Raw genomic sequence first — 27,184 nt, forward strand, 5'->3', positions numbered from 1 at the left:
ATGCATAGGATGATGCCCAACCTACTGAGCCACACTGGCCAGGGCAATGAGGAATTTCTAATTTTTTAATTTTTTTTTTCTTTTTAAAAAGATATTATAAGTATTACAAAGGGTATTACATATGTGTCCTCACTGGATTCCAAGGTCTTAATTGGTGTAACTCTGTAAGGATAGCTATGGAGCTATGGGGCAAAGGCAAGGTGGCAAGGGGCGAGGGGAGGCAGTTGAGGCTGCCGAGGGCGGTTCTGCTCACTCACAAGTGGCCACTCTTGCGCTGACGGGAATGCTCCTCTTGTTCTCCAGGATGGCGAACACTCGGATAAAGTACTCCACGCCAGGCTCCAGCTCCTGGATGGTGGCGGACGTCTGGTCCCCGGGGACCCGGAACTGTATCTCCAGGCCGTCCTCGTGGGTGGGCGTGTACACGATAAGGTACTCTGTGACCCGCATCTCATTCTCCCAGGTCAGGTTCACAGTCTCCTCGGTCACTTCTGTCACAATGAGGTCTTTGGGAGGGGACACTGGTGGGAAAGAGGAAGGACAGCTGGGGTCAGTAATGGGCCCTGTAGAGTCTCCCTTCCACTAGCAGTCACAGAGGTCCAGCTCCATTTTCTAACCTGCACAACTCACGGGGGAGCCCTTGCTGCCACCCGTCTTTAAAATCTCGGGTGGCTGTCACCGCCTTTAGGCTGTGGTGTCAGGGCTGCAGGGTAGCCTGGAGGGTTCTTTGTGACCCATTTCCTCCACCTCTCCGTTCCTTGGACCCTTGTTCAGAGCCCGGCCATCTGCATGGGAAGGGGCAGTCTGAGCTTAGCTCCCTGCTCTGCACTTCAAGTCACACATCCTTCGCACTCAGAAGGTATTCTGAGCTCATCTGGTCCAACTGTTTCACTTTCTAGATGTGAGTGAGGTAGAGGGACTTGCCCAGCTTAGCTCATCTCATCCCATTTGGGACTCACATGTCCCTACCAGCCAGCTGTTCTGCCTTGACCACATTAAACCCACAGGCATTTATTTATTCTTATCTATCTACCAATAGTTTTAATCAAGGTAGAGATTCTCCATGGTGACCAATGTAATATGGATGGGTGAGAGAAGTAGAAAGAAGACCCTCACTAAACATGAGCATTATTGGTTTTTGTGGTGTTTTCACTCAACCAATGTTTACTGAACACAACTGTACACCATGCCTTGTGTTAACTGTAGGGATAATTCTCCTTTAAGGATCTCACAATCCTTGGGATCAAAGACAATGCAGAGAAGATGACTTGTGAGTGATCAGCACTTAGTCTTGAGTTGAGTGTGCATGGAAAACAGTTTGTTTTATATAGTCTTACTGCTCAGTCAGTGTAGCTGATTTTTTACCTCCCTCCAAATAGAGGGATCAAGTTTATAATTGATTTGATGTCAGTGGGAAGTAGGAAAGAAAGTTGATGCTTAATGAAAGGGAGGCTATCATTTCCTCTACTGGGCATGGGTGTTAAACTCAGTGCAGATGAGGTAGGCAGACTCAGATATCAGCTTTGTGATCTATTAGCTATGTGTCCTTGGGACAATTCCATAACGTCTCTGAGCCTCTGAGACTTTAAATAGGTAGCTGCTCAGCAGGTGAATAATCAGGCCCTTCAAAGAGTTAGTGTGTTTAATATTCACACACACCAGGTGTACAGTCAGTCACAGCCTCATCTCCCCAGAGGGAGCTCTGGTACTCACCCTCTGAGCAGTCCTCCCCGGTGTAGCCCTCATTGCAGATGCAGCGGCCGGCGATGCACTGCCCCCGGTGACTGCAGTCACTGGGGCAGGAGCGCTGCCCACAGTCCAGGCCCGTGAAGCCCTCATGGCAGACGCACTGGCCATCCACGCATCGGCCGCGGCCGTTACAGTCGCTGGGACACCTCCGCTCCTTGCAGTCTTTGCCCATGAAGCCTTCGTGACACACGCACTGCCCGTTCACACAGCGACCCTGGCCATGGCAGTCCCCAGGACAGGACAGCTCTGCACAGTCACGGCCGGTGAAGCCGTCCTCACACACGCACCGCCCCTCCACGCAGCGGCCCCGATGGCTGCAGTCCTTGGGGCACCGCAGATCCCGGCAGTCCTCGCCCGTGTAGCCGTCGTTGCAGACACACATGCCGTTCACGCAGCGGCCGTGCTGGTGGCAGTCATTGGGGCAGCTCATCTCACTGCAGTCGTAGCCCTGGAAGCCCTGCTCGCACACACACTTCCCCTTGATGCAGCGGCCCCGGCTGTGACAGTCGTTGGGGCACCGCAGCTGGCTGCAGTCCTCCCCGGTGTAGCCGTCGTCGCACACACACTGCCCGTTGACGCAGTGGCCATGGCCGCTGCAGCCATTGGGGCATCTGAGCTCACTGCAGTCAGCGCCCGTGAAGCCGTCGTCACACTCACACTGCCCGTCGACGCAGCGGCCATGGTTGTGACAGTCGGCGGGACACCTCTTCTCACTGCAGTCCACGCCTGCAAAGCCCTCGTCACACACGCACTGGCCCTCCTCGCACCGGCCCTGGCCGTGGCAGGAGTTGGGGCAGGTGAGCTGCCCACAGTCCTCCCCCGTGAAGCCTTCTTCGCAGTAGCAGGTGCCGTTGACACAGCGGCCCCGGTCGTAGCAGTCCTTGGGGCAGATGAGCTCGCTGCAGTCCTCGCCCGTGAAACCCTCGTCGCACACGCACTCGTTCTCCACGCAGCGCCCACGATTGTAGCAATTGTTGAGGCACAGGGGCTCGTTGCAGTCCTCACCTGCAAAGCCGTCTTGGCACACACACCGGCCGTCCACGCACCTGCCATGCTCCTCGCTGCAGGGCACCGGGCACAGCTCCTGGCTGCAGTCAGCCCCGGTGTAGCCTTCGAAGCAGACACAGACCCCATTCACGCACTTGCCCTGGTCATTGCAGTCGCTGGGGCAGGCCAGCTGGCTGCAGTCCTCCCCGGTGAAGCCCTTGTCGCAGATGCACTGCCCGTCGAGGCACTGGCCTTGCAGGTGACAGTTGCCTGGATAGTCAGGCTCGGAGCAGTTGGGGCCTTTCCAGCCAGGCTCGCAAACGCAGCCACACCCTTCGGTGCTGAAGTTGCCCCGGCCGCTGCAGAAAGGCCTAGTGTCCAGGCGGCCTGCAACGGAGAGATCAGAGGCTCTCAGCTGAGCACAGTTCCTACCCTTGAAACCCAGATTCGAATTCTGCCAGAGCACAGCTGCACCCTCGGGCCCCATCTGGCTTGAAAACTAGTTGTTTACTGTGTGAAATCAGATGGAACACATATCTAATTACACGAGGGAGGAATTCTTAGCTTGAACTCTGAAATTTGTAGACTTATATGCAAAGGCTGTGTGTGTTTAGGTTTGTAGGCATGTGTGTCTGTGTTTCTACCCCTAGGGAGAGGATCTACAGTTTTCACCAAATTTTCACATAGTCCCACAACCCCAATGGTTATGGATCACTGCCATGTGGAATGTGTTATGCTGGGCTATGTTACTTCTACGTAGTCTAGCCAAGTCAGGCACGTAAGAGATTTCCAAGAAATAATTGTTTAACGAACCCAATTCTGACTCTTTGACTCAATAGCTGTGCTGCATTTGGGATGGGCTATAGAGTCTTTCTGGAGCCCAGTTTCTTCATCAGTCAAGTGGGACCAATAGACCACTTCCCTGGGGCCCGTCAGGGTTGAAGGAGGACATGGAGACCTGACTATTACGCTCATCGTGATGTTCTCTTGCAGAGTTTTGTTTGGGTTGACTCAAGTTTGGCATATGGGTTTACGTGACCAAAACTTTCTAATTTTCCATAACTGAAACGAGAAAGCAAATGAGTGGCTTTCTAATTCTGCAAGGACAACTTGCAATTTGGCTCTGCCCCCATAGGACTCATCGGCCTCTGTCCCTCTTTCCTCTCTTTCCTGGAGGTTGCCGTGGTGAGTGAGTCTGAGGGACACGGGTCAGCGCTGACATGACTTCAGCTCTTTCAAGTCTGTATCATGTCTCAGCTCTGCTTACAGGAGTAACTGGCATGGTCTCCGTGGAACCCAGGGAGAAGCAATGACACTCACTCCACTTTCTCTGCATCTAAATACAGTTGAATTAATATGGTTCATCCCCATTTTTTAAAAAGTTGGTTTGAAAAGTGAGACTCTACGCTTGTGCTGTGTAGTACGGTGGCCACTGGCCACCTGTGGCTCTTAGGCACTTGAACTGTGGCTGGTCTGAATTGAGATGGGCTGGAAGTGTCAAATCCAACCAGATTTCAAAGGCTCGGTGTAAAAGAATATAAAATGTCCATTAATATTTTTTATATTTATTACAGGCTGAAACATGGATACTTTAGTTCTATTGGGTCAAATAAAATAGATAATTCATATTATCCTTAGCTGCTTCTTTTCATTTCTTTATTTTGACTACTGGGAACTCTAAGGTTGTATATATTCTCACGTTATATTTCTATTGGCTGGCCTTTCTGCTCTAGATAAGTATTTCAACCCACTTCTTAGAATTAACCCTATTGTGTAACTCCCAGGGAGTTGAGAGATAGAAGATAAACTAATATATGCATAAAGGAAACTTTTTTTTTCTTGCCTTAGAATCCTAGAGCACATCTTTAGTACTTTCCACTAAGTCTACTGATTAGGTCTATTCTTAAAATAATTTGTCCAAGTAATTCATGGTAATTTTTTCTGAGTGGCAGAAATAGAGATTTTCATCTCTGATTTCAAGCTGTTGAAATTCCTGCAGTTCTATCAACTTTAGGGAATGGAGATGAAGACATGATTTCAAAGTGGTAACCTTTCTTTAAAAAGGCTGCAGGCTGGTATTACTGGAGGACTGTGAATTCTGGAGACACACAGGCCTGTTCAAAGCTTCCATCCCTTATCACCCTGTGTGTCAGTTGGTTGAGTTCTTTGAGTCTCAGTTCTTAGATCTATAGAATGGACCTTCAGCCTTATATTAAATGGTTGCTGGGAGGGTTAAGTTAGATAGTGAATTACAGGGCCATGTACATAAAAGGGGCTGAAATCATAGTTGTGACCATTATCATTGTTGCCATTCAACTGGAGCATTTGTTCCAATTTTCAGGCTTTGTACTGCCATAGGTGGCCTTGTACCTTTGTAATAACTAACAACCAGGGTGTGGAAGACTGCGTTTTTTATTTTAAACCTTTTCTAAAAACATTGATTTTTAGAGAAAGGGGAAGGGAGATGGAGAGAGAGAGAAAAAAACAGCGATGTGAGAGTGAAACATTGATCAGCTGCCTCCTGCCTGCCCCCTACGGGGGATCGAGTCTGCAACCCGGGCATGTGCTCTGACTGGGAATCGAACTGGTAACCTTTTAGCACATGGAATGATACCCAACCAACTGAGCCAGGGCTGGAATATTGTGGTTTAAGTCCTAACTTGGTCACTTATTGCAGGACCTGGAGGAATTCCATCGTACTTCTGGACCTCAATTTCCCTATTTGTGCAATGGGGTAATAGGGCTATATCATCACCTTTCAGGGTCTGATCTTTGGGTCAGGAGTTTCATAAAGTGTTCATAGGTTTTGAAGTACAGAATGTGTTCATTTCATGGTCAAATAAATTTTGGAAATAAGTGATTAAAGTGAAATTACTACAAATTCCTCAGAGAAACATTTGTCACTGAGAGCAGAATAGAGATGGTTACAGTCTCCACATTTATTTGACCATCGAATCTCTTTGTAATGAATCCCCTGCGAGGCTAGTTTCCCCAGGAACCCACTTTGGAAACAACTGAAGGATCTTGCCATGCTCATCATTTCTCCCACTCGTACCTTCGGCAGGCTGGAGGCAACAGCCCGCTCCCATGCTGCACTGCTCCCACAGGGAGGACACCAGGTTCTCCAGCTCCTCCAGTCGGCTCAGGAGCTCCTTGATGTCAGGAGCAGGGGCACACCCACAGGCCCGGCGGGGGATGTTGATGCGGTGTGTGAAGACAATCTGGTTTCCCCCGTCCACGGTGTGCTCCTGGAAGCTTTCACTGGGCTCTGAGGGTGGGGCCAGATCCTTCTCCCCACTGGCTGATTCCAGATCCACGGAGCACTGGGACCCAACAGGCAGCTTGATGTTGTAGACGTGGTTGAACACCACTGGTTGGTTTTCCTCCGGCAGAGTGATATTCACCCCAGTCTGTCGCTTGTGCCGAATGACTTTCTTGAGAACCCCACCTTTAGCAGTGAGGGCGAGCAAAGCTAGGCAGATGCCCACCAACAGCCGAGTCACGGCCCCCATGTTGGAGGTGGGTTTGGTGGGATGTTTCTGGGGTTCTAAGATCCTAGGGCGTTTTACTCTCAGGTAGAGTTGGGGTCTTGGAAGCACAGAGTTGAATTATCAGTTGTTCCTGATCCACTTGAAGAAATCCTCTTCTACAAGTAAATAAAGAAAAACAACAAGCTTATTAGTATGTTCTTCTCATTGAATCCACTGACTCTGCAATTGTAGTGAATGTTTACTTTGTCACCTATATTTGAAGCTCTCCTGGTATTCAGTATTCACTGAGTGTTGATATACAGTGGTCTCTAAAGGAGTAAAGAGGATCAGATACAAACAGAGGTTGGAGGTGACATGCTACTGTGAGGTAGTTCTTCCCCTGCTAAGTTGTCTTATTCGTCTATTTACCTGTTACGGCTATTTACCTGTAGGGCAATCACGTGGCAGAGGAAAGGGGAGTTGTCAAAGGCAGTGAGAAATGACTAAGATATAACACAAGTGAAACTTTAGGTGGTTATACTATTCATTAACATATGCCTTGGATACATATGAGAATAATCTGTATATGGCACGATGTCATTTATAGTCCTTTTTTCATTAGGAGCTACACCTGAGGGTAATTCAAGAAAATAATTGAGAGCTTTGTTTTTCCACAAATCGACATTTTCCTATGCCCATGCTATTCTTAGTCTTGCATATCCTAAGTTAGTTATTTATGTCAATTAGATGTGATATTTGGGTTGCCTATTCTATAATAGGTTTTCCAATGTATTTTTCAGGAAGATCTTATCCCAACGACAAAATGCATCAACATGATCCCTGGTCATCATCTCTTCTATGATGACAGAAGGTCTCTGCAAACCTGGAGAGGGATTGTGGCGGGGAGAGCTGAACCATGAAGCATTTCTGTAGGGGAGCAAGGGTTCGGGGACTTAGAAGGCACCAGCTGTGCATAGAATCAAGAACTTCCTATCCATCCCACATCCTGATTATATTCATATTTGATATTTCACCAATTATCATGTAACATCTAATTAGGGCTTCTACTCCCTCGTTAGAACAAAAACAAAGAAAACAAAATAAAACAAAGAAAAAAAAGAAAGAAAACCTTCTTCTAAGTATGCTTTTTCATTCAAATTCATTTCCTAAGTAAGAATTGGTGCATCTGTGATGTAGGCAAGCCCACTGAATAAAAATTATTATGAAGAGGAGAACTTGGCAATTCTCTTCTCTCAAACCAGCATAGCCCGTTTGTTTATTGGATAAATATTTATCGATTGTCTACTCTCTTAAAATCGCTTTAAATCTCTTTGCCTTCCTTTCTTCCCACCCTCTTCCCATCAATTCTTAGCTCCCCCCCCCCCCCCCCCCCCTTAGCTCCCCCCCCCCCCCCCCCGCTTTTTTTATGAGAAAGGGCCATGGGCCAGTTTGAAATGCTCTTGGACTTTTACCCAACACTTTTGTGTGTGTTGCTAAATGACTTAAATTTCCATCTAAAAAGCCATTAGAGTTGCTGGTTGGGACTCTAAGGCAATGAGTCTAGGGTAATAATGACCAGGCTAAGGGTTGAATGAGGATTTTTCACTGTGCGTGTAGGAGATGTGCGCTGGCAGAGCCAAATGCTGCATTGTTCAGAAGAAGGAAATGGGATTTTTGAGGGCTCTTTCCCATTGGCTGACAGCTGTCTAAGGGCAAGTGGATATTTTTGTACTTTGGGAAAAACCAGTTATATCTTCAATGTGGTAAAAACTGCCTCAGCTTTGGACTTAGACACCCCTGGGTTCAAATGCCACTCACTAGCTCTAAGACTTGGGACAAGCTATTTATCCTTTCTAAATTATGACTTCATTTGTAAAATGGGGGTCAAACTTCTTCCTGAGTGAGTTCTAGATTAGCTCAGCGTGGTGCCAGGCCCATAGTAGGCACACATTAAAATATAGCTCCAATTTCCTTGTACTTCTAGGAACAAAACCTAGCACGAGTCCATGCCCATAGCCTCCTTTTGCTTAAGCTTGACCTCCTCATTGAATCTAGTCCTAAACTCAGCAGCAGCTTGAATCTAGATCAAAGAGTAGCTGCAGAAATCACGAAAAGGTGAGGGGGTAAATCTTATGATAATGTACTAGAACTGGACATATTTACACCAGAGAGGCAAAAGACAGAGAACAAATAATAACCTTTAAGAATGTTACATGCAGACAACTGGTTAATGTCCCCTTGAAGGAGAGGCCAAAGGAAAACTGTAGATCGCAGCTTGTGGTATTTAGGTTAGACATGAAGGATCACATTCTGACAGGAGGGCTTTTAAAATTTGAGAATGAACAACTTATTTCATAGAGACTCTTTAAAAAGCACAAGCAGATTCTTATCTTTATATGAAGTCATCAGGCAATGGAGAGTCTGGAAAATAGCTTGTAGGAGGTAGAAGTGTGGAGCTGTGTGTCCATCCTATAGCTGGAAGAACTAACATTGAGAGGAACCGGGTTACCATGCCTAAATCCTGTGGGAGCAGGAGCTGGTTTGTTCTTTGTGGCCCCAAAGGACAGAACAAGTGCTGATTGATGTGTATGTATGTAGATGGTGCAGAGGAGGGTTGGTTACTAAAAGTCACATTTCAGCACAACAGGAGAAACTTTTTTCTAGTTGGAAATATCCAGTCGAACAGTCTACTTTGAGAGTATAGCAAGCTCCAAGGTGCTGGGATAGTGGTGAAGAGCACAGGCTTTGTAGACACACTGTCTTGGGTTTTAGTCAATGTTCAACCACCTCCTCTTCCATGAGTGAGGTATTATCTACCACCGTAAGCCAGAGTCCTGTCATCAGTAAAGTGTGATACGAGTGTCCTCATAGGGCTGTTGTGAAAAGTGTGTGAGATAACGTGAGTAATGGGAATGGTATACTGCTTGGCAGCAGCAAGAGCTCAATAAAAGAAGCCTTGCAGTAAAAAAAAAAAAAAATATATGGGCTTCACTTAACATTTTTTTCCAGGATTTTCTTTCTCCCAACTCTTGAAACTTCTTTGGCATATGCGGATTTGTTTTTTTAAGCAAGGATAAGAGTTCTGCAATGAAGTAAAGTCTTCTCTCTCTACCCTAGAAGATTTTTTTTCTCTCTCTCTCCCCCCATCTCTAAATCTATCTCTACCTCTACCTCTATCCAACTACCTACCTACATACCTATCTTTAATGGCGAGATTAAAAGATTTCGTGAGTCAATGTTTGCAAAGGAAGGCAGCAGGAAGAGACACACACAGCCTTTGGACGGGCTCAATACATAGATTGTTGAGGTCACATATCCAGGACAACATGGCTGTGTCTGAGCCATGCAAGCTGCCTTGCTTTGTACGCCATCTCAGTATATGCCGAATGCAGAAAAATACACGTGTGCACCAGACTTGCCTTCTATCTTTATCTAAAGAAATTTTTAGAGCCAAATGAACTGCTGTTAATTGTTTCTGTGAAACTCTTTAGGTGTCTCCTTTCACATTAACTACTTAAAACATAATGGGGAGGGAAGAAAATCTACCATAAAAATTTCCCCATGAGAGAAAAGACTTAAGAAGAGGTAGAAAACTGATCGAGAACTGTACTGTCCAATATGGCAGCCACTAGCCACGAGTGGTTATTAAAATCACAATGAATTAAATACAATGAAAAATTCCATCCTCAGTTGTACCCCCCAGATTTCAAATGCTTAATAGTGACATGGCTCGTGTCTACAATATCAGACACTTCAGATAAAGAGCATTTCCACCATTGCAGCAAGTTCCACTGAGCGGTACCGGTTAAGAGGGCTGCTTGGTGATATTAAGCCCTTGGTACAACTGAGGCTCAGAGAGGTCAGAGAGTCTTTAAGAAAGTTATGCTGTTGTTAAGTCTCCTGTCTAAAGAAAACGGGGGGAATACCTCAAATAGAGGTGCCAGGAGACTAGGGAGTTCCTTTGAGTAACTCACCTAAACACAAGCAAATATGTATGTGCACTGTAATTTCCATATGTTACATGTTTAAACATATCCAGGTACAGGTGAAGAATGGTCTTTATGGCTATCGTCCTCAAATCTGAAGGAACATCCACCTTTCCCCAGGTCAGCATCCTCCTCCCACTTCCTATCCTTGGAATAGGACATTTTCTTCTCTTTCTCTCTGTATACCTTAAAGCTCCAAGTTCTACAGGAGATTCTTCTCCTCAAATCAAACTCAACATAAGCTGCTCTTTATACCACTTTGGCCACACGCATCATCTGGTCCTGCCCTGCCTCACCCTTTTCTTGGGAGCTGATAGAGCTTGTAAAAGATAAACTCAGGATTCTCCTTCTTCTGTTGACCCTGAACTACTTTGTTCCAGAGTTTTTAAAGGAACTGAGTCCATTTCCTTTAGAAGTCTAAAAAATTTGTTGATGTGCAGCTGGATGTGGAAGAAACAGCCTGGTCTCTGGGAGAACTAGACCTGTGTTAGAATCCAGCTCTTCCACTTAGTAGCTGCTACCTGAGTCTCACTTGCTTCATCTCATACATGGTTATACATATGTCTAGTTCATAGTTTTGTGGAGGATGGGATAAAATGAGAAGATGTATATTTAGCTACTAACACAGTGCCTAACACACAGTAGGTGCTCAATATATGGTAGCTAATGATAATAGAAGCAATAATAATAACACTTATTAATTAGAGAATAGAACAGAGAGGAAACTGTGCATATAGAGGGATGGAAGAATCAGGGAGATACATCACGACTACAATAATAATTTAATAGGTAACTAAAGGGATTGACAACCTAAGCCTATTAAAGTTCAGAGTGGAGGGAGGCTACATCCTTTTGAGGTACTCAAGAAAGTCACCTCAAAAGAGATGGACCTGAAGGATGGGTGAGATTCTAAAACACAGATGGATAACACTGCAGTAGGGGGTGTACTGTGAAGCCTGCAGAAGTCTAGAAAGAGGGAACTACATGAGAAAAGGCAATGGAGTTGGAAGAAGATGACAGTAATAACAGTTCCTCTTTGTGAATGCCTGACAAGGCAAAGCTCAAATAACATTATGGGATGCCACTGGGGTGTAAAATACATCTGGGGAGTGGAAAGGAGAGAGCACACGAGTCAGGAGAGCCAAGCGAGGAGGACACAGGGTCTCTCTAAGGCTACGTGCCTAATTGCTCATAGTGTTGTCTGCTGAAAAAAACCATAGGCTTCTGTATTTACTTCCTTGGTCTCCAAAGACCTGTCACATTTATGGTGCTTATTCCCTGCAAAAAATAATAAAAACTATATAAAAACAATGTTATAGTTAAAGGTTTTAGAGGGTGGGTAAATGGTGCTAAAGTATTAGGACTTCATTACTGAAGATAAAAATTAGTTCTTGCTTCATTTTTTGGTATTAGATGCTGCCAGTGTAGGATGATTCTCCAGATTTTGGCATTATAAATTTTTATTCAGAACATTACTCTTAAGTTCCTTCATTTAACCGGGAAACCACAGTCAATATCATGGCAACCATGTTCCAGGGGCTTGTGGGTTAATCATTTTATACTTTAAGATGCCTCTTGGCTTGTTTTCAAATCCCCTTCTCCCCCAGTAGAGCTGTTTTGGTAGCTAATCTTTAGAAGCAGTATGGAATAAACTAAGGGTTATTTTTAGGCACCTCACCACAGGACAAAGACCATTGCTAGTTTAAGGAATCAACCACTTTTGGATTTTTCCTTAGTCACAGCTGGAGAATAAACAATTTCATTTTTAGATAAAGATAAAACTTCCAACAAGCTAGCATCATATTTCAGAATTAGTAACTGGTCACTTCATTTTTAGTAGCTCAAAGAATATATTTATCTTGTTGATTTAGGCACGAATGTGAAATATCCTAGGTCTGGGGGAACAAGGAGGATTCTCAGTTTAGCAATTCAAATGAATCTCTTTCCACATCATTTTGGCAACGCATGAGACGGCTCACACCAAGAGAATTTTGTGTGTGTGCACAGCCAGTTAAGCACGGAGTGGCTTACACGGCATTCTTAAAGGTTCTAGAAATTCCTCACCCTCCGTTCTTCCCAACATTCATAAATTCCTATTGGCATGTGTCAGGAAGAGAGAGGAGCCAGGAAAGAGCCTTCAGTGTGGATTTTTTTTCCTAAGGACATCTGATCTTTATAGTTGACTGAGTCCAGCACAACCTTCATCTTTAAAGAATTGAGAAAACTCTGATTGCCAAACCCAAATGCTTCCAAGCCCTAGGTGTTCGAGTCAAAAGCATGCATCCATTTAGGTAACACGGTGGCTTAACTGATGCCCAGTTAGGATGCTAGTGGAGCCAGCAATCTTCCCAGAAAGCTGAGGATGAGTTTATTTTAAAAAACCATTCATTCTTGCATTCAACAGAGATGAGTTGAGTAAGTGCTAAGACCAGGCTGTGAGGTGTATGTGCTCTCAGTGAGTCCAGAAAGGAAACAGATACGCGAACAAACATTTATAGGGAAGAATGATAAATGCTACCATGGACAAGTATCCTAGGACATCTGCACAATGTTTGAGAACATCTGCTCTAGAGTCAGTCAAATACTATCAGATCCTGGTTCTGCCATATGCTGTGAGTTTGAACCATACAGAATTGCCATTTTTGTAGGTAAAAAATGGTTGAATAGGAGTAACTTCATATGGCTCAATCCAGAGGCTACGTAACACTGCCTCTCTGAACCTCAATTTTCTTATTTGTAAAGTGATAACACTAATATCCACCCCACAAAAGAGTTCTATCAATTGAAAGTGAGAAAAATTAGATTATACATGGAAATGCTTAGGACAGTGCCTAACTGGTATATGTTGCTTTGTGTGAGGGGTGGTGTCTTTTGTTTGGAGAAGGCAGTGACTCAAGGTTGTGCTGGACTCAGTCAACTATAAAGATCAGATGTCCTAGGAATTACTAAGGGAATTTGGGGAGACCCTAAAGGCCAGGGATACTCTAAAACCCTTGGGAGAGAAAGCAAGCTATGGCCATAGTCTTGGCCTCCTCCTAGCCTATCTATTCTACTTCAGTAGCAAGACAGGCACACCCATGAGCCTGGGTGGAGCCCTTTTCAGGGAGGTTAGTGCCGGCCAAGAGGCCGTGCTGCTCCTGGGCTGGCTGGCCACGCTGCTCAGCCAGGCTTTCTCCAGAACAGGCTGTTGTGATTTTTAATCTTCCAAGACATTGCTCCTGACGGGAAACATTTGGCTCAGATTTGCAACACTTTCCACAGACATGGGCAAACATCAGATTAAAGAATTAAAATGAGACTTGAGCAGGGCTTAGGCGCAACTGTAAGTTCACTGACTCCAGGAATGGCCCATCTGTGCCCCTCCCCCCACATATGCCTCTAGTGTGCATGGCAGAATGATATGAGGCAGTTTCTTTCTAATCATTACCCACGTACTTCTGTGGAGCCCACTTCAGAATCGCTGAGTGTATCACTTCAGGCAGCCATGTCCAACTCAGTAGACGGAGTACGCGACATGAAGGAGAAAAACAGAACTGAAATGCCCAGAAAGGGCCACCAGCTAATTAGTGGTAAAGCTGATATTAAACCCACAGATACTGCCTCTTGATTTATAAATTTGATTGAGGTTTCTCTCTTTCCCCAGATTACTGGGAGAACTTCAAAGTTAACTGCATATGAAAGGTTTCTAGTAATTCTTAGTCTGTGATCAATTTAATGGTCTCCAGAGAGAAATATGAGCAATGGGATTTTGGAGAACATCTGTGTTAAGAGATTTCCAGATTTCTTGCTCCTATAATATTTCTTCAATTTTCCAATCATCATCCATCCCTCCATCTATATCTCCATCCATTCATCTATATAACTACCCATCTTTTCAGTACATATTTATCAAATAACCTACCAGGTGCCAAGCCCTGTGTTAAGTATGAGGGATACAAAAATGAAGAAGATATGCATGTTCCCTATGATCATAAAGCTTACAGTTTCCTCCTAAAAATGAAATACTGGTAGATTTTAAATGGATGTATTGTGGATTTAATATTTGTGATATTCTTAAGGGTCACTGTAGATTGAGAACACGGTGCATGCTTCCAAGCCACCAGCAAGAGTAAAAATGTTAAGTTTCCTTTAAGAACTGCTTGCTGTTTACTTAATATGTGCTGCACAATGTGCTGGGTGCTGGGGAGACTGGGCCAGTAAAGACCGGTTCTCTGACTCCAGAAATCTCAGAAACTAGAACATACACAAGCAAGTTTCAGCAGTGCTGGTCGGAATGACCAGAGTCCGTGCTGAGCATTTTAAATCTCCAATTTCAGATTCTCACACAATGACAGGAAGCGGTAGCTTCTCATTCTGCAGATGAGAAAACTGAGGCGTGGAATAATTAAGTGGCTTGTGCACGTTCAGAGTTGGGATTTGAATGCGGGTCCATCTGAGTCCAAAATAAATGCACTGAACCACCATGTTACATGGCCGTCAGTGCTGGAGGGCCAAGGAAAGGAGCTATGGTCTGAGACCAGAGGCCAGCTCTATCCATAGGACTTCCAAACACCTGGCTCAAAAGGAGAATACTATGAATTCCCTGGAATTAGGGACTTATGGTGTCTGTAGCTGGTGGGTGCTGAAGAGAGAAAGCATGCCGAGGGACACCTGGAGATACTGTTACATTTCAGTTATCACTGGGAGAAGATTCCAGATGCCCTGAAGGCTGTTAGAAAGCCCTTTTGACATCTCTGAATGGACAAATCTGTCCTTCAAGATAAAGCTAAAAATATTATTATTAGAAGTTTTTACAGGTAACATTTCCCTCTTCTGAGTTTTTAAGAATACTTGATGTGGTATTTCTATCATATGCCATTCTGAAAATGATTTGGGGTAGCTTTATTATGGATGTCTACCTCTTTTAGAGCAAGAAGCAAATTGTATCTTGTATTTATGTTGACTCTAAGCAGTTAGTGTGTGTGCAGTTAGCCCTCCTATAGTTAGAATGCACACAGACTATTTGTAGACTGTAAATTCCACAAATATACAAACTATATCTGAGTCATTTATCTCTAAATACCCAACACCAAGCATGGTGTCTAGAACATAGTAAATGCACAACATACTGACATAGAATAAAATAAAGCTGAATATATTTCTTGATTTCATATACAGCATGTACTCATACTGATGAAATTAATAAATGAACACATCCTCTTATTTTCCTGAAGGCCCTCGTACAATAATTCTCCAGTGATCTCTTCTAAGGCAAGATACATCGAGGAATTCATCATAGCCGCACTCCTGGAATTAGTTCATTTTTATTCCTTCGGCTATTCGGTAACTATGTGCTATGTGCCAGACACCCCTCTAAACACAGGGGTTATGAAAGTAGCCAGGACAGACAAGGCTCCTTCCCATGGGATTCTAGTCAACATCCCAAGGGTTCCTGAGCTCTGAGCCACCGTTCTGGCAATCACTTGGGTGATCTTGGGCAAGTCACAGCCACTATCTTGTAAAATAAGCAAGGGTGTGTGGCTCCAATTCTAGCATCCCTTTGGTTCTAATTACCTATGGTCCATTACTAATTCAGCGATATTTCTGCCCAACTTAATTTTGGTTGTTATTTTATTTTTTTAATCCTTCCGTGAGGACATGTTTTCATTGATTTTTAAGGGATCCAACCCAACCCACAACTTGGGTATGTGTCCTAATCTGGAATTGAACCTGTGACCTTTTGGTGTACAGGTGTACAGGATGACGCTCCAACCACTGAGCCACACCGGCCAGGGCTTGGTTTTTATTTTAGACCCAAGTCAAATGGCCAATACTTAGTACAACACCTCCCAAATACTGTGTTCTTTCTTTAGTTATTTGACTTAAGCATAGGTGGTGCTTCGTGGCTTCCTCTCTCCCATCCTCCTAACAGAAGTTTCATTACCAACCAAATTAAGCCCAAATCTTAATCCATAAAATATTTCCACCCAGACACAATACTGAGGTTCCTATTTGTGGCTCAGTATACCTAAGAAAAGCTCAGATGAAATATGACTAGGTCCATTGATATATTCAGACCACAAACTGCCCTGGTATGGTCTGGTTTTAATTTTTGAAATAAAAATTCTGCAGAGCACTTGCTTTTCCTCTTCTATTTCTTGCCTAGACAGAAAATAAAATAAAAAATGGTCTGACCAAGTGGCAGCAACATAGATTCTTAAAAAATTCCCCCCCCAAAAAGCTTCAAAAATACATTTGCATTCATTTCCCAATGGAAAAATGTCCTCCTCTGTTTTGGCCTTCATCCAGAATTTTAAGAAATCTGGTCGACTCTTTCACAGTATTGGAAAGTGGTTTTGAGCTCTTCAACCATGGTTAAAATTAAAGAGATTTATCTAGGTAGGACAGGTTCTAGGTGGACATGTAACTCTAAACTCGAGATTTTCTGAAAACGGCTCTGACACAATGGCCTATGTCAGCTATAATCAGCCATCCAATGCCAAAGATATAGCCTCGAAAAGCCTTAAGGAGGCACTGTGATGGGAGAGAGAACATAGTTTTCACAGCCAGGAGGACCTGAGTTCAAATTCTGTTTACCTGCTTGGGAACCTGAGACAAAGTCCTATAATTTTCCCGAACTGTGGCTTCTTCACATGTAAAATAGAGCTCTTTGCAGGGTTGTTGGAGACAGTGAATAGAATAAAAGCCTGAATATTAATACTAAATGCTAACTAAATGTTAACACCTAGTCTCCTTTTCTCTCCTTTCCTTTCTTGTCCTCCCCTATGAGGAAGCTCCATAACATGGACTATATCTTTAAAAATAGACCATGATATTGTAGAAGTTCATGAATTGGTGAAGAGGTTGAATTGGTTTGGGATGACAATTCAGTTTTCGTTCATATATCCACCTCAGTTAGCTGATGTGGTTCCTAGAACTGCCTTGAGAAGGATTCTGTGGCCATGTTTGGACTCAAGGGGAAAAATACTGTGATGGATTAGCAATGTCTGCCATGGGTATGGCATGGGGGGAGTGTTGATATGTATGCCAAATATTTGGCATAGCGAAACTAGATAGCTTTGGCAGTCTTTTCCAGCTCAACGTGCTGATATTCAAATGAATGGAATGCTGCTTGACTGAGGCCTGTGTCCCTGTGTTGGAGGGAGCCAGGGGCAGTCATTGACAATTATAAAAGCCTGTCTGAATCACGTTCAATAAAGTTTGATGCATTTTGATAAACGTTGACTCCCAAAATGGAAATGTGCCTCTAAGACTGGACTTCCAGGGACAACTAAGACTACTCCAGACACACTTTCATCACCTACTTTATTTCTCAAAATGGGGTCAATTGAATGTTACCGTAATAACTAACATCGATAGAAAACACCTATGTCAGGAACTGCTTTACCTGTCTTATGTGGATTATCTCATGGAATCCTCCCCCAGATCTCTGAGGTAGCTGCCTTTATTTTTCTCAGTTTACAGATGAGGAAACTGAGGCTCACCCAGCTCATGGTCATGCATCTGGAAAGGGCAGTAGGGATTTAATTCTGGTGGACTCACTCATGAGTCAGAGACCCCATTCCTGCCCATCAGCTTTGCTGTAGTCCTTTAATGATGTCAAAGGGTGGTTTTTCTGTGACTAAATTAGGACTAACTTCAAAAGGACCCAGTGGTCAGGGTCCAGAATAAATATTAGCCATGAAAAACCTTTATGACGTACAGAGAGAGCAGGAGGAGCTGCCCATGAGCCTGAAATATAGAGATATTTCTAACCCTCGACTTTGATTGAATTTAGCTGTTCAAGCCACATTAACATGCTGACAGGTATTAATGCAAGGGGAAATTTTTTCTAATTAAACATTTTTGGCAACTGCTATTTTGAACCAAATGCTCTTTGAAACCAAGCAAATTACAGAGCTTTTGAGGTTTCCCAGGGTTTTAAAGTGTTTGTGTTCCCTGGAAATCTCCAAGAAGGGGAGCATTTATAGTGTTTCCCAAACTCGGTTGTTTAGTGTTTGAAGAACATCACTCTTAGACTCTTTATCTTTTCATTTCCTTATAAAGGATAGGGCAAAAGTGGGTTTACAGTTGTATGGAAAGTAGTATAATAATTAATAAATAATAATACAAGAATAGACTCCGTTTCACATACTCACAATGGTAAGACTACTTTTGTCCCACCCTGTGCAGGAGTAACGATATACCTATGAATGGTAAGGATTGAGGCTCTCTAGCAAGTTAAACTAAGATTGAGGCAAACAGTTTAACATTTATCCTGCGCCTGACACTTACCAAATGCCATTGAGTTGGGACATCATATAAAGCAAGATTCATTGTTCAGGTTGAAGAAGTAATATTTATGCGATAAGTATCAGAGGGAAATTCAACATCATTGATGAAAGTAGAGTTGTTAGATTCCTCAAATGGGACCTCTTAGGAGAATGATGTTGGGGATTTGGGGTGTGCATGAGTATTTTTTTACATTTTTAACTTGAGGGGAGGCACAAAGCCAAATGTACTATAATATCTGTGTCTTGGGCAAATCCTCAAAGCCCCGGGAAACAGCTTACTCTGCTTGAGTATGGCCTGGAGAGAGAGTGAGTAAGTGAGAGAAAGATAAAGTGAGAAGTAGCAGACAGGGGAGCTTAAACATCTCTACTTTCTGGAAAATTGGACCTCACGCTATTTACTATCTGAAAAAAAAAGCATGGGTTCCAAGAAATTAGTTTGAGGATTTAGAAGGTCTAGACATTACAACTTCTATTTTTTAAAGAAGGAACTTAGATGAACAAGTAAACAAGCAAATAACTAAGAAAAGGGGGGAATCCCCTTCTAGACAGGATCATTTAATTTAGCATATGACAGAAAAGTCAAGATATTTGGCCTGAGAGAGATAATGAGGGGCAAAATGGCATGAAACATACAAATGAATAACTCTTCTAAGATTTTTCTATGCTACCTTCAGGTATAGAGTTTGGCATATATTTTTGGAGAGGGACTGACTAGATGAGTATTTCTATTTCAATCTCTCTCTCTCTCTCTCTCTCTCTCTCTCTCTCTCTCTCTCTCTCTCTCTCTCTCTCTCTCTCTCTCTCTCTCTCTCTATATATATATATATATATATATATGCCCACCTTGCTAGTTCTGCTGATTGAAAATTATGCATATAAATTTAGCACGCTGACTGGCAGGTATCAGTAAACTTTTTTCAAGTGACTGGCTAGTACTGTTAGGCTTTCAGACAGATGGTCTCTGCCACAAATTCAGTTTTCCCATTGTAGAGAGAGTAGCCATAGACATGGCATAAATAAATGAGCACGGCTGTTCCAATTAAACTTTATTTACAAAAGTAGGCCATTACTCAATATATGGTGACCCGTGCTGGAATATAGTAGTTAGTTAATAAATGGCAACTAGTATTATAAAAACCAAATTTAGATTGAACTAGACAGGAAGGAAACTAACAGTTTGTTGCCAGGCTACTATATACCTGTTTTGTGCCAAGCCTTATGCTAGATGTTTTTGTTATAGATGCCATCAATTATCTTATCACTTATCGCGGCAACCTGGTGAGGTAGGTATTATGACTATTGAAAAGCCAAACTGATACTCTGGGAAGGTCAGCAACTGGCCTGAGAGACAGAGCCAGTTTTTGGACTTTGAACTACTACCAGGTTGACTCATCAAGCAACTTTCTGCAGTTTGTATAAGGGGGGAAATCAGCACTGTTTGATAAAATAAGAGCTCAGAGCCCCAGCAGACCCCCTCATCTTCTATTTCCTAGACCTTCAGCAGCAATCTGGTGGCTGTTCACACGTAGGCACTGAAATATTTGACCTCTGTCTTCCTTCCAGAGCCTCTGGCGGGAGTTAAGTTTTATACACTTCCCCTTTGGAGGGTGCTTAAGCCAAGGTGTACTGTTTGCAAATGCTTATTAGCTTCGAGGAAGATGTTGGCAAGTTTCTTTTGGCCTGAGATGGTGTTCCAGGGTCTGCTGAAGCCTGGCTGTGCTCATTGATCATCTTAGCCAAAAAGAGTTGTTAATTAGGGTGACATCCTGCTTGTCTCTACCCCTAGAGCTAGTTTTCTTGTTCTGGGCATGCCTGTTTTGGCTCAAGTGGTTTGTTTGGCTGATTACTGTAGGTCTACGAGAGGGGAGCAAATTCATAGTCCTTTTAAATTCTACAAAGCCTTGTGCTCCAGTTTAGAATGGACTGGACTATACTCCAAGATGTTTTTAGGTAGATGCCTGTAGGAAAAGGTGAAAAAACATTTGGGGATACTGGGTGAAACAAAGCTGAATAGATTAGCTGCTACAGGATTTCTCAGGTCATGCATTCTTCTACCCAAAATCTCCCTTTGGCTTCTAATCACACACAAGTAAATCCTAACTCCTAGCCACTGCCCACAGAGCTCATTTCCTCATTTCATTCAGATCTCTGCTCCAAGGTCACCTCCATGTCCCACTCTGTCTAAGAGATCAACCTCACACCACCAGTCATTGCCCATTCCCTTATTGTATTTTATATTCCTTCTTAGAAAATACCTACCTGAAATTGTACTATGAATTTATTTGATTAATTTTCATTGTCTACCTTCTTCCACCATAATGTAAACTCCACAAATAAGAGGATCTTGTTTTCTCCAACCCTTAGAACTATGTATTAGTGGACGTATGAACTATGAATTTCCAAGAACAGGACCCAGTCTCAAGTATTCCTCAAACTCTTCTGGTCATAGAATACTTTTTAAGGTGCACCCTACAGAATACATTATTGGGAAATACTTTATTACTAAGAACCATTACAAAAACAAAGACAAAAAAACATTCAAAAACAAAGACAAAAAAAAAGTAAGTGCCAGTTTCTGTGCTAAGTAATGCACTGGCATTGCGTCACTTACCATCACAATAACCTTCTGAAGTAGGTGCTGCTATTTTTCATTTAATACAGATGAGAAATATGAGACTCAGGGAAGTAACTTGACCAAGATCACATAACAAGCAGATAGCAAGCTCTTGAACCCAGAACTTTCTGATGCTAAAGCCATACTCTTAGTTATTATCCAATCCTTCCCCTGGGCTGTGAATTTCTCCATATCCTAAGACAGAGAACTGTTTGTCTCCATTCCTTCCTTGAGCCCTTTCCTGCCTCCCACTAGTTGTAGGCTGACCCTTGTTATAACCTCCAGATTTTCCTATCTCCTGTGACTCAGCCTCAAATCCCCAGATGGGCCTCCTCTGTCCTTGGTACTGGTTTTACAAAACCCCAGGCAGTGCATGCTGTGATTCTGAGGGCCACCTCTGAAAGCAAGGACATTCCTTGAAGTCTGTGTCCCCAGGCTGTGCTGGCTTCCTCCTGTCATATGCTATGATATCACTCTGCAGGGTTGAGAAACTAGAGGGCAAAGTATGAAAGTCTGCTGAGGAAGGGGAAGTCCAAACCTGGGAAAGAACAAGGACTGCTGTCTGCTATCGAGAATTAATTTTATTCTAGTTGAGCTCAGTTACAGATAAAATGGGTACAGATTCTCATCTCAAGAACTTCATTAGCAGGAGTCGACCTGTGAGCAGACAGGCAATTCCAGAATGACATGGTAATGACAGAGAAAAACAAGGGGGAAAGGGTCATCTCATCTCCCTAGAGAAGGTGGTTTCTAAGCTGAATTTTGAAAGGAGATTGTGAGTAGGTGAAAAACATAAGTAAGGTCATTTGAGGAAAGAGAATAGCATTTGGGAGGGCATGCAAGGCATGGAATTGTTGGCTGGTAGGGAGGGCATTTGGAGACCAGGAGCCAGATCATGAAAAACACTGACCACCAGGCTGGGAATTTGAATTTTTCCTATAGTCAGAAGAGAACCATTTGGAAATCTTTAGGCTTAGGAGGAATGTGACTGCTACAACCTAAGTAAGACTGGTGGATGGGGGCCAATGGGGAAGCTGTTGCAGTGCTTCATCTGTGAGGTGCCACAGCCTGAACCAGGGTGATGGGGGTGATGAGCAGGCAGTGATTTACTTGTCAGGGCAGAAGAGTCCACAAGATTTGGGGTATGGAAGGGCAGTAAAAAATGTGGAAAGGGCGACAGAATTAATCCTAGATTTTAGCTTCATTACATTTGCTAATAGAGGAATAGGTTGGGGAGAAGGGCAATGAATCAGTTTCAGTTTGGGTCACTTTGAATGTCATGCCTTTGAATAAAATACATTTGAAGTCCTTGCCTTGGAAGATTGTGCCCTGGGGTGATGTTTAAGAGGAAGCATGGTTCCCCAATGAACTATAACATTTAATGCAAAACACCTGGCTTCACCTTATAACTGGAAGAGAAGCTTAAACTAGACAGTTTTCCTTAGTGGCAGCCATATTATTGATTACTCATCATCAACAGAAGTACAGGGGGGTTGGATAAATTTGTCATTGATGAGAAGTTATCAGAAATTGGTGACACTGGGAAGGCACTCTAAGATGGTTCCCAATGATACTGCCTCCTGCTCATCACATCTTGTGTCATTCTCTCTCCTTGAGTGTGGGATGGTCTAGTACAGTGATGGCGAACCTATAACACGAGTGTCAGAGATGACATGCGAACTCATTTTTTGGTTGATTTTTCTTTGTTAGATGGCATTTAAATATATAAAATAAATATCAAAAATATAAGTCTTTGTTTTACTATGGTTGCAAATATCAAAAAATTTCTATATGTGACACGGCACCAGAGTTAAGTTAGGGTTTTTCAAAATGCTGACACGCCGAGCTCAAAAGGTTCACCATCACTGGCCTAGTGGCTTGCTTGTGACCAATATAATATGGCTAAGGTGATGGGATGTCACTTGCACTATTAGGCTACACAAGATTGTGATGTCTGTTTTGCTCCATCCCTCTGAGTCCTAGAACTCAGGGGACATTTGATGAAGCAAATGTCAATACTGGAGACACCCAGGTGGAAGGAAGTGAGAGTGGCCTTGGGCCAACAGCCAGCAAGGACCTGAAGCCCTCAATCCAACAGCCCTGGAGGAACTGAGTCCAGCCAACAGCCACCTGAGTGAGCTTAGAAGTGAACCTTTAGACATGACCTCAACCCTGGCCAACCCTGTGATGGTAGCCTTGTGAGAGACCCTGAGATAGAAGACCCATCTAAGCTGAGCATGGAATCCTGACCTATAGAAACCATAACACAAGAAATGTGTGTTGTTTGTTCGCAATAGATAACGAATACAGAGGACTCCTTGCTCCATGTATGCCAAAGAGTAAAACTGTTAATTTTTCCCTTTTAAACAATGTATTAACTCTGACACTTTTTATATTGTCTCTGGCTTCCAAGAGCAAGAGTCAAAGGAACTACAATTCAGTCCTGACCCTGTTGCCAACTGGCATGAAATCTTAGATTTTTTCCCCTCTGTGGGTCTCAGTTTCACTATCTTTAAATGAAGGGAATAAACTAGGCCACCAATTCACAAAACCTCTTATTTTTTTTTGGTCACAGAACTCTTTCATTAAATGACATTTCACAAGGAAGCTCAGTGTGCAAAACAGATAAAAGTGGTGGTGTTTTAGTTGAAATAAGGTTGAGAGCAGCCCCGGCCTTTTGAAAAAAAGTAAGTTTTTAATTATTTCAGAGAGGGAGAGAGAGAAATATCAGTGAAGAGAGAGAACCATTGATCAGCCGCCTCCTACACCCCCCTACTGGGTGGGGATCGAGCCCACAACCCAGGCCCTGACTGGGAATCAAACCGTAACCTCTTGGTTCATGGGTTGATGCTCAACCACTAAGCAAGTCTGGCCGGCCTAGCCCCAGCCTTTACAACCAGTGGCCAAGCCCCTGGCTTGGAGATTACTGAGCCCTTTCGGTTTCATTATTCTATGCATTTTAGGGAGACTTTTTTGTTTTGTTTATTTTCTAACAACTTACACCTAGAGGTTAGATCACTGTTCTGTGACATCTCTGTATTGTTTGTTAGACAGCAATAGATAACGAATACAGAGGACTCCTTGGTTCCATATATGCCAAAGCCATCTCTGTGACCATCCCAGGGCCCAGGGCATAAGTACTCAGAGGGCAGGCCACTTCAGAAGAACTCAAGGTGTACCTGCGTAAGGTGGTTTTCTCTCTGAACCCATCTGGGGGCTGAGTGTTGACCGCCCCCGCCCCCATTGTTCCAAAGATCCCTTGTCTACCTAAAGTCCACCACCAGCAACTCTCTTAGTTGTGCTAAGTATTTGCCCTTGGTACGGAACTACCCTTTAAAAATGTAAATGGTAGATTTATGATGAGTAGGCATCGATTTACTTGTCAAGGCGGAAGAGTCCACAAGATTTGGTGTATGGAAGGGTAGTAAAAAATGTGGAAAGGGCGACAGAATTAATCCTAGATTTTAGCTTCATTACATTTGCTAATAGAGGAATAGGTTGGGGAGAAGGGCAATGAATGTGCTTCTGATTTGGGGGTTATGGGGACATGGGTCTGGTTCCATCCCTCTGAGTCCTAGAACTCAGGGGATAAAGACCTGTCTCATGGATGTACTTGACCTCAATGGCATGCAGTCGGGTGGAGGGGGAGCCCTTCATCAGTTGTGATACCTGGGGGTCACTGGGGGAAGCAGAGAACTCTGCAGGAACCAGAAAGCAGGTGTGTACACCAGCCTGCCAGGCACACTCATCTCACTCAGGCTGTACTTAACTATGTGCGTCCATGCTCCAGGTCTCAGGACAGTGGGAGGGATGAGGTGTGCATCAGGCTTCATTCTCCTACAGCTCAGAGCTCAGGAGAGGAAGCATATTACATCAGAAACCATACACTATACTGAGTGTCTACAGGAAGTGAAACCTGAAGGAGGAAGTTAGAGATCCCAACAGTGGCAACCCTGCGGAAGAGAAAACCAGGGCCAGGAAGACAAGAGTTGGACTCTTCCTCAGCTTTGCTGTGTCTATCCCTCTCTGGTGTCAGAAGATGAATTATGGGCTGAGCATGACATGCTTACCAGGCTGATTATAAACACTTGCTTGGGATTTGAAACTGGCTCTGAGTTCTGGCTCCAGCAATGACTATCTGTGTGATGTTGGGGAAGGAAGCTACTTAAACTTACAGCCTCAGGTTCCAGTGTCTGAATTGCTGGAAACAATAGTGCATGATTCAATGGCATAATGCCTGTAGAGTACTCAGTAAATATTGGCTATTACGATCATTCCCAAGGCCCCTCCTAGGAGAACTTTTTGGACACGTGCATGCAGAAGATAGTAGCAGCCAGTTCACCTCCTCCAGGGTCAGAGTTGATCAGCAGTTAATTCTAAAGCAAACTGTCTACTCAGAGCTTAGGAAATACCTCTGGCTCTTGACATAGGGTGTTTGGAGAGGGCTCAAGGGCCAACCAAACCTATTTGGGTTACTACAGCTACATCATGAAGGATCTGTGAATTGCAGGAATTTTAAAAAATCTGAGCTAAGTTGGCATGAAATAATTTTTATCATTTCCATTAACAAATACACTAAAATACACATGGAAGGGATTTTCCATTCATGGTCTTATTTCAACAAGAGCATTTCCATTTTATCCAATGGTGGAGGATCAGAGGGATTACTTAAGCACTGAACTAGGTGGTTGCTAAAGTTCAGGAGAGACTGGAAGCATGAGACAAAGGAGAAGGAAACAGAGTAAGATTTCTGGGCATAAGGGCATAACTGGGAGAGAGAGAGAAGAAAGGTCTGGTCCCAGGTTACAATCAGGTAGGACACAGACTTTTCTCTTAAGTGAGGCCACTGCTGTTTTTGTCTTGGGTGACAATATTGCCTGGAGTTTGAGGGGGTTTTCCCCCTGGGAAAGGAGACTTCATCTAATGTTTCCCACATGTTGAAGGTGTTCATTCTAGCCTGGGATTAGATTCAAGGGGGTTCCCTGTCATGTCCTCAAAGTGAGAAGTGATTGAGTTTTTACCCTCCTCTCTGAGGCTACAAGGGAGTTTGTGGCTCAGAACCTACGGCCACTTCCTGATCCTCCCCGAGTTCACTGCCCCAAAGCAGCACACCAATTTGACTTTCTCTCCCCGTTAGCCCTTTTAAAACCAGGTGCTCAGTTCACCTGGCTGTCGAGAGGGTGCTTTCCCAGGCGGAGCTCCCACCTGTCCTGCATGGAAATGTGTGAGCATCTTTCTGCAATAAAAAATCAGTGGTAATGACCTCGTTGCTACCTCTAGAATCATTCTTCTCTCTTCCGGGGCTGAAATTTGAACTTTTCTGTTTCCAGGCAGAGAAAGGCCCCACTAAGGTTGACCTTTTCTGAGGGCCATGAAAAATGATATATGCCGGGCCATTCAGTAAAATCAATAGACAGCAATGGGTTGGGGGCTTCTCTACCGCTTGGCCAATCACTGGGAGACACTGCTTAAGGTTCTGTAAGAGGTAAGCCCGGCCTGCCTTCATGGGAGAGGCAGCACAGTGGAAAGAATGGGAGGGCTTTAGCCAGAAGGCTTGGGTTCAAAGCCAACTCCGCTCCTCACTTATGGAAAACCCTCGGATGAGTCACTTAACTTCCTTGAGCCTCGACTTTTTTTGGCCATAAAATGGAGCTAGTCATTCATAACTTTCAGTATTAGAGTGGGAATTATGAGAAACCACAGTCAAACCCTTCTATCACACATGCAATATATAACCTTCAACATTAACCATTTTGAGTGTGTGTGTACTTTACCATCACAAAGAGATTGTGCATTAAGAGTCAACTAAATGTTACCTGCTTTCTGCTTTTCAAACGGACACAATTTAGTGTGGAGGGATTGTGCTTGAAGCCAGATGGATATGTTTCCCTATAAGAAAGCATGGGTGTGCCACGGCCGAACGGCTCAGTTGGTTGGAGTCCATGTTGGGGCACCTATCTAGGTTTTGGATTCCATCCTCGGGTAGGGGTATATGGGCAGCAACCAACTGATGTTTCTCTCTCTCATCAATGTTTCCCCCTCTTTCTCTCTCCCCTTCTCTCTCTCTAAAAACATATCCTAGGGTAAGAATAAAAAAAAAAAGGA

The 27,184-nt window shown here is 43.7% G+C and overlaps 1 protein-coding gene across 3 annotated transcripts in view; it reads right to left on the reverse strand.

Annotated features, from left to right (window-relative positions):
• The window catches only part of TNC (tenascin C), an 89,811-nt gene that overhangs the window by 59,067 nt on the left and 3,560 nt on the right, over positions 1 to 27,184 (reverse strand). For 2 of the 3 annotated variants that reach the window (XM_014528922.1, XM_014528921.1), the window contains exons 1-3: positions 5,792 to 6,378; positions 1,714 to 3,123; positions 258 to 521 (exon numbers count right to left, since the gene is read on the reverse strand). In XM_014528922.1, the coding sequence (XP_014384408.1) occupies positions 258 to 521; positions 1,714 to 3,123; positions 5,792 to 6,248 (2,131 nt within the window). In that variant the 5' untranslated portion in view covers positions 6,249 to 6,378. Of the gene's footprint in view, positions 1 to 257; positions 522 to 1,713; positions 3,124 to 5,791; positions 6,383 to 27,184 lie in introns of those variants that run through there. The other variant, XM_005880931.2, reaches the window with a different exon arrangement.

Source organism: Myotis brandtii, unplaced genomic scaffold, assembly GCF_000412655.1.
Source record: "Myotis brandtii unplaced genomic scaffold, ASM41265v1 scaffold658, whole genome shotgun sequence".
Classification (NCBI taxonomy): Eukaryota; Metazoa; Chordata; class Mammalia; order Chiroptera; family Vespertilionidae; genus Myotis; species Myotis brandtii.